This window comes from Mycteria americana, chromosome 9 (assembly GCF_035582795.1).
Source record: "Mycteria americana isolate JAX WOST 10 ecotype Jacksonville Zoo and Gardens chromosome 9, USCA_MyAme_1.0, whole genome shotgun sequence".
Lineage (NCBI taxonomy): Eukaryota > Metazoa > Chordata > Aves > Ciconiiformes > Ciconiidae > Mycteria > Mycteria americana.
Genome location: NC_134373.1, coordinates 25842351 through 25850231, shown reverse-complemented (window position 1 = coordinate 25850231; position 7881 = coordinate 25842351). Strand labels below are relative to the sequence as shown.

General features: G+C 55.3%; 1 protein-coding gene across 4 annotated transcripts in view; it reads left to right on the top strand.

Annotated features, from left to right (window-relative positions):
• Positions 1 to 5: 5 nt before the first annotated feature.
• SLC4A3 (solute carrier family 4 member 3) overlaps positions 6 to 7881 on the top strand; it is a 35280-nt gene continuing 27404 nt past the window's right edge. For 3 of the 4 annotated variants that reach the window (XM_075512533.1, XM_075512534.1, XM_075512531.1), the window contains exons 1-3: positions 6 to 104; positions 5670 to 5810; positions 7038 to 7194. In XM_075512533.1, the coding sequence (XP_075368648.1) occupies positions 5757 to 5810; positions 7038 to 7194 (211 nt within the window). In that variant the 5' untranslated portion in view covers positions 6 to 104; positions 5670 to 5756. Of the gene's footprint in view, positions 105 to 197; positions 309 to 5669; positions 5811 to 7037; positions 7195 to 7881 lie in introns of those variants that run through there. The other variant, XM_075512532.1, reaches the window with a different exon arrangement.

Sequence of the window (7881 nt, the reverse complement as noted above, 5' to 3'; positions counted from 1 at the left end):
GGCCCGCGCCCCCCGGCCCCCGCCCCGCCGCCGCCGCCGCCGCCGCCGCCGCCGCCCCGCGCCGCCGGGGGAGCGCCCCGCGCCGCCGCCCCGCAGCCCCACCGGTAAGCGGGGGCGGCCCGGGAGGGGCGGCGGGCGGCACGAAGCGGGGCGGCGGGCCCGCGCCGCGCCCTGCGCAGGGCCGGCGGGAGGCCGGGGCCGCAGCGCCGCCCGCCGCCGGCGCGGCGCGGCACGTGTCGGGCGGAGCGCGGTGGCGGGGCCGGGGCGCGGCGCGGCGGCGGGCGGCTCTCCTTCTCCGGCGGTGCGAGGTACGGGCCGGGCGGGGGCTGAGGGGGGGCGGGTCCTGGTGCTGGTGCTGCCCCTCCGCTGCCCCGGCTGCCGCAGCCCACCGGCCCCGCGGACGCGCGTGGCGGGCGCCGCTGCCCCGCAGAGCCCGGGCAGCCCCCCTGGCCGCCCTCCGCCGGCCCCGCCTGCGGGGCGCGGCGCGCACGGGTCGCTCCGGTGCTGCACGGTGCAGGTCACCGCACGGTGCGTGGCGCGGCGCGGCGCGGGGTGCTGCACCCTGCATGGCACGGTGCAGGGCGGTGCGTGGTGCATGGCATGGCACGGTGCATGGCGCACGGCATGGCACGGTGCAGGGCAGCGCATGGTGCGTGGCACGGCACGGTGCAGGGCGCTGCATGGCATGGTGCGTGGCATAGTGCGTGGCATGGTGCATGGCATGGTGCACGGCACAGCACGCAGCACAGTCCTGGGCACGGCGCGGTGCCCGGTGCTGGATGCTGCGCGGCGTGGTGTGCAGCGTGGTGCGGTCCTGCGCAGCGCACCGTACGGGTTGCACGGCATGGCACGGCACGGTACATGGTGCAGTGCATCCCCAGGGCCTGCCTACGTCCCTTCACTCCCCCGGCTGTGCGTGTGTCTGTCGGAGCCGTCCGTACGTCCAGTGGAGAGGTGTCTCCTTGTCACTGTCTGGTGCTGGTACTTCAGTCCAGAGTGGGCTTTGTTCCCCTGTGTCCGTGTATGTGTCTGTCGACTGTGCGAGCTCCGTCCTGTCCGGTTCCTCTGTGAAGGGAGCGTCAGGGAACGGAGCAGGTGCTTCAGAAGCAAATGGCTAGGGTGGTTTATCCAGGCTAGTTCAGCAGGGTATAGGATTCATTGAAATATTTAAGCCTTATAAAATACTTCTGTATTCTTAGTTTCAGCGTAGCCATGTGTCAGGGAGATCCACAGGTTAAACCCTTCATGCCTGAAAACTGTGTGTGTTTACTGTCTTATGTGTTGCCTTTTCATTCTGGTGTGTATGTCCCTGTTCCTCCGCCGTGGCAGGGGAGAAGTAGGGGCTGCGCAGCCCCCTCCCGTTTCATTCGGCTTTGAGGCTGTGACTGTCACAGCCGCATCCGAATGCTTCGGTGTATGCAGCAGCACCCCTCCTGCTCCTCTCCTCCACGGACAGGCTCATTGGTATGTCTTCCCAGGAAAATCTTCCCAGGCCTCTAATCCTTCTCCTTTTTGAGCTCTTCCCGTCTGTGTCTATCAGCCAGAGTCTCTTCTCCTCTGTCCCCACACCAGCTTTGCCCCTGTGGCTATATCCCTGTCTTAACATGCACTCCTTGTCTAGACACTTCACGGCTAAATTATTCTCAGACCGATGGCCAGGAGATTAGGGAAGAGCTGAGGAGATGGATGCGGGGCCTGACGGCTGTCTCCGTGCAGCCCCTTGCCCACGGAGCTGGGGCAGCCTGCTGTAGCCCTCCCGGCTCATCTTTATTGCAAAGGGGCAGCATGAACTGCTCTCCTCTGCCCCTCGAAGACATGCCAGATGCGTTTTTCTCAGCAAAACAGGAAAGCTCCTGCACTGGCACTATGAAGCAGCCTTTGGGGGTTGGGGGAAGCCCCGCTGGAGTCCCTGTTAGCAACATGTGGGAGATGCCGTAGCTGCCAGCATCGCAGGGGCTTGCCTGCTCACTTTCCTTCGGCATTCATTTAGCCTAGGTGCTCGGTACGAGGTGCGGTGATTTCGGTGAGCCAGTTCTGTTTACTGATGTGCTTGCGGAGAGAGCGGGGAGGCGTGAGCACGCACAGGTCGGCAGGCTGTGGATTTTTCTGGCCTCCCTTCGAATCTGGCCTGCTGGCATGACGCTTCTATTACTGAAAATTACTTCTAGCGGGAATGCTGAATCACGTACTCCCGACAACCAGGAGATACAGTAGGATGAAGGTATCATTCATTCAGTTTTCTTTACTGGTTTTTTTTCTTTCCCCTTTTGTGTTGTGTTCTTCTTATGGCAGCCCAGGTAGTGATCCCAACAGGCTGGGTGCTACAGCATGATGCTCATTAGCAGAATTCTCCCTGATATTCATTTTAAGTTTCTCTTTTAAATTTAACCCATTTCTAAGTCTCTTTGTGCAGGGCTGTCTGCAAAAAACAAAAATCTTTAGTCGTGTTTTACACCCTTGAGATCTTTCCAGACTGCTGGCTTGTCCCCTCCCCATCTTAGTCATCCCATATTGTGCTAGACAAATTTAGCTCCTAACCTTTCCTTGTAAATCAATCCCTCTGGCCTACTGGCAATTTTTTGTTGCTCTTCTCTGAACTCCCTCTGTTGTGGGTAATAGAAAAGCCATGCCAGATCCGAGTAGGTGTCCATCCAGCCTTTCTCCAAGAGGTTGCACCAGGGTGCACAGAGTAAGTGGCAAGTGGCCTCTAGTGGCCAGCCATCAATTAATGCACCGAAAGGGAGCACCAGTGCTCCCAGGCCACGGGCTCTCCCTTCTCGAGAAGGCAGGAGAGCTGGTAGGGTTAGGGTCGGAGAAAGCGGCTCGCATCCCAGCCCCTCTCTCGGCCCCAAAGCGGCGGGCCCCTCCGGCAGCTCTGCCCCCGAGCCCCGCCGGCTCGGGGCACCCAGGCATCGCGTCCTGCTTTCACAGGGTGATGAGCGGCATTGACGGAAACCCCGTGAGCACCTCGCAGTCCCTCTGAAATTTCAAAGCGGGTCCCAAGGGCTCTCTTACTTTACTGCTAGTACAACTGTCTTGCTTTTCGCTGTCATTAGAGTGACACATTTTCAGCATATTTCAGAATACACTGCTTCGGTGGATAAAGAAAGATTAAGTTCTGGATTTTCCCTCCCTTTTAACTTTAGGCAGTCAGGCTGTAGTTTTAAACTCAGTGTTAACATCTTGCAAAGCTGGAGCCAGCAGAGTTCGTCGCATCCAGCGGTTCCTCGCGCGTTTCCTCCCGCCCAGAGCACGAATGCCCCTGCCAGCCTCTGCCTAGCTCCAGACAAACCTGAGCTTGACCTGAAACAAAGCACATTGTTTCACAACATTGCTGATGCTTTGCAGTTTCCTTTGGAGGCCCCACAAGGCACATTAGCGGCACAGAGGTGGAGTTGAGCATTAGCTTTTTTTTTGTTATATTACCTTTACCGTTTTGCTAGTTTTTAGGGATTCTGCCACTACAGGAGCTGCCATCCAAAGCCCTGTTGTCTTTTTACTCCCTGAAGTAGTAGTGCTTGCAACGTGTTTTTGGAGGCAGTCTGTGGCTGTGGAGATTATGTTCCTTACAAATACCCAATCCTTTCTTTAACAGTCGTGATGCCGAGGCCCTTCAGGACTGCAGAGCCCAGGTTCCCCCGCCAGCTCTTCCTGCTGGAATAAAGCATTCCCTGCCTGCAGTTTCAAATGTGCTGCTGTTTGCTTTCATGGAATGATACCCTGTTCTTGAGTTAAATGCGAAAGGAAATAAAAGCCATGCATTACCCTTTTCTCTATCATGTCTCCTACTAAAAAGCAGTTCAGTCTCTGCTTACAGATGATTTCCAGACCTTTCTCCTTTTTTCTGCTGCTCTCTCTCGGCACCCTTTTGTTCTATCATTCTTGAAAAACAGGGTGTGAAGTTGAATATTACAGCTTAAGATGTACAGAGTGGATTGGGTATTTTCATTCTTTTCTGTCCTGTCCTTATGGCCTGGACTCTGCGTTTGCTTTTTAGACGTCTGTCTTGGCAGCATATTTCTCTTGAGCTGTTCAGGTCTCATCGAGGGATTCAATTACTGAAGAATTCAATGAGGTGTGTTTGAGGGATTTTTTCCATTAAGTTTTGCCTTGTTCCTGATAATTAGGAGGATGGACCAAGGGAACATTCTTCATCAGTGGTCAGATTAGCCTCTCAAAAACTTGCCTTACAGATGGCCCCGGGATTTTTGGCTTGAATAAGCTAAATGTGTGCCTTCAGGTAGGCAGAGTAAGCAGAGACTGTAGTAGCACCTTCTGGAGATCTTCAAAGATAGAAGGAGGGATGATGAAGTGGCCTCACTGGTGTCACCTTTAGACCATCTGTTTTAGTGTTTTAGTGGCCTGTCTTGAACAGTGGCCCATACTAGGTACTTCAGATGAGATAGTAAGAAACCCCTCAGCAGATCACCAGGATATAACCTATAGTACTTCTTCCAAAGCTTTCATAGCTGGAGAATAGCTTGTTCTGAAAGATGGGTTTAACTTCTCTTAATTTTCTTTGTCATAAATATGACAACTTTTTACCCAGAGAGATGGCCAAGCTATCCTCTGACTTTGCAGGTTTTTTTCTCCTCGATGACATCACTGAAAAAAATGTTTTCTTTTGCTAGTTTTGGATTCATTTGTATTCTACCCTTGTAGTTTTAACGAATGTCCCTTTTCTTGTGCTGTGAGATGAGAACACTTTGCTTATCCCTGTGCCCAAAGCACTGTGCATGTGCTTACATCTTCTCTCCTTCTCCGTATGAGTTCAGATGAGTTTTTGGAGGTTGGTATCTTCCCAGTACCAGTCTCTGTGCCATCTCCAACTCTTCCTGGGGTGCAGCCCATGCTGAGCTCAGCCTGCACTGTTGCTGTAGATGATATGACTACAGCTGTTTCTGTGTTAGTCTCCATCCCGCTCCTTGTGAACCGTGGCACCTCATTACCTTCACTTGCAGTTGCATATTGAGCAGAGCACTCCCTTGGGCTGCCCGCAGGGTCTTCTGCGTCCCTCAGCCACGCCGGTGCAGACAGGGCACAGATCTGCAGTCTGAAGGTTGGCCTCTTTCCCTGTAACATGTGTTGTTTTGTGTTTGGTGTTTGGATGCTGAACTGTTTGTCCTTGTGCCATCTCTCTGGCCTGCACGGATCTCTCTGAGGTTCCTCCTGGCCATTTTGGGATCTGCCCAATTAAAGCTAGGTGGCACAGGACCACTCTGCTGCCTGCTCCTGGCATGCCCTCCCAGCACCCAATCTCTCCAACTTTATCCTTCCCCAGCGGTCAGTCACGCCCTGGCTTTGCACAGATGTCCTGGTGGAGGGGCGGCTGAGCAGGAAGCCTTTCCTTCTCTCACACAACCTGTGCAGGAGCTATGCATATAGCTGCTGTCTCGGTCAGCCCCTGCACCCTCCGAGCAGCAGGTTGTTCGGAGGAGGACAGGGACCCACCTGCCTTTGAACTGTTGGAGACGGTGCACAAAGCAGCGCGGGCTGAGCCATCCTTGCTCCCTCGCTGCAGCGTGCCAGGGGACAGCCCTGTCCTAGTGATGCCGGGGAGGTTCCCCGAGGGCCGGTGAGGTGACCTCTCTGGGTTAGGAGCCAGGGGGTTTGAGGGCAGTGGCCAGCGGTCTCCCACGACATTCCCTTGTCCTGCCCTCTCTCCACAGGTTATGCCACTCTCCAGGTTTGCTGGGTGCCTGCCGGTGAAAGAGAAGGGTTGATATTTTGCCCAGGCCCTTAGGTCCTGAACCAAAATGGCAGCTGGAGAGTCCCCTCCCGTAGGAGATGTCTTCATCGACCTGCAGCAGGTGAGGTGGGAATCCAGCAGCAGCGGGGCCATCTCTTCCCCGGGGACCGCGCTCCTGCCAGGCTGAGTGCGGGACCTGCGTCCTGGCAGCCTGCTGCAGTGGGAGACACAGCCTCCCTTCCCTGGGGACAGGTCTGCACAAAGGGTGCGCCCAGGCTGCCCACGAGCCCACATCCGCTCTCCGTGCAGACAGCAAACTGTGGTCCAGAAAAGGCCGGAGGCTGCTCTGTGGGGTCTCTGTGCCTTCAGTGCCGTTGGGCGGGTAGGCAAGCGGCAGGAGGAGCTGGGCAGCTTGCAATTAGACTCTCCCCATTTAGGCTGGGCTTGGGACACGCACGCTAAGGTGAGAGGAGAAGCAGTCTCACCCACAGATACAAAGCCACTCCTGGGGCACAGCTGGGAACAGCTGGGGGCTGTGGGGAGAGCTGCAACTCAGCTAAAGCTGCCTTGCTCCCTCTTTCCGCCCAGCACAGACAGATTTGTCACAGTTGGGCCTCCTCCTGTTTCCATGGAAACATGGGAGTCCACAACAGCTCTGCGCTGGCATTTCGGCTATATTGACGGAAAATTTTAACAGCTGCAGCTGCTCGGGAGGCAGAAAGGACAGGAGTCACCTGGCGATGCTCTTCTCGGAGCGTCTCCACCAGCAAAAGGCAGAGAAGCACACACAGCCTGAAACAGGAGGAAAACAGGCAGAAAAGCCTGAAGAAGGCATGCCAAGGGGAATGTGGTCCCCTAGGAGTGCGGAGGGGAGGCGGGAAGGCACGGGGTGGTCACTGACCCAAGGGCAGCTCACCAGAGCAGGGATGCTGTGTCCTGGGGGAAATATGGAGGAGGTCTAAGAAAGGGAGGGATGGCAGACTGGGCAAAGGGAAGGCCAGAGGACAGCAGTTAGATGTGAGGAGAGAGATATTCCAGCTAAACAAAAGCTATGCACCTCCACTGGTAGGAAAGACAGGCACTGACATAGTCCCTTGATACCTGCCACTCAGGGGAGGTGTGGAGGACCGCTAAGGTATCTCTGCAGAGTGCAGCTTGGAGGCTTGCTGATCTGTTCTGGCTCTTGGTTTTGAGCAGAGCTGAGCCTCTAAGCGAGAAACTATGCCCCAGCCCTGTCGTGTGGAGCCTGCTGCTCCTCAGCAAGCCCAGCACCGTTTGCAGGGCAGGAGGATCCAGAGGGCTGTAGGGGTCTGCAGTGTTTGATTCTTGTCTGGCGATTTCTGTGCAGGGCAGAGATCGCGCAGAGAAAGCCTCTCCTGGTGCCGAGGACGATGAGGACTTGGATAAGACTTTGTCAATCGAGAGATTTGGGGACCTGATAAGCAAATCAGCATCAAGCATTCTGGAGAAGCAAAGACGCAGCTACAGTGAGAGAGATTTTGAATGTATGTAGGTTTGAACTGTTGTACCCACTTCCACCTTCACCCCCAACCCTTGCTCAGCCCCATGTGCTCTGTAGGCTTGTGCCGGGACCCTGCAGATCGTGTTAGCCTGCTGTTCACTTCCTCCCTTCAGAGTGTTCCCAAAGTGCTACATACACCCAGTTTAGCACCAGTGCCCACGGCCTCTTCCCAGTCCGTTCCCTGTTTTCCCCATCCCTGCAGGGGTAGCTACTGCCCAGCCCACACGGCGGCATAGCTCAGCCCAGGGTGTTCGCTCACCTCCTCACCCAGCGTCAGGGACCTCTGCAGTCACTTCCCCCATGTTGAAATCTCCAGTTTGAAACTATTTTTCTTCCATATGGCTGCAAAGAAACATCCAAATATGGCCAGAAGCCAGACTGTCCTCCCCAGTCTGAAAGCAGATGGCTCCAGTCAGACATGCCTGTGTATTTCTAAATAGCAACCACGAAACCATCAGGCTTATCTGCTCAAAGAAAGGACTGCAAAATAAAAATGGGGTGTGAATTTAAAATGCTGTGGCTATCTCACCTGAACTCCTCTGATCAGCATATTTATTCCTCTAACTGCCCTTCCATGATGAAGGCAACCAGTCTGCCCAAACTCACTTTGACTGTAAAACGAGAGCGTGCCCACAAGAGTGGTCATAAGCTATTGCCTGGTGTAGGTGGG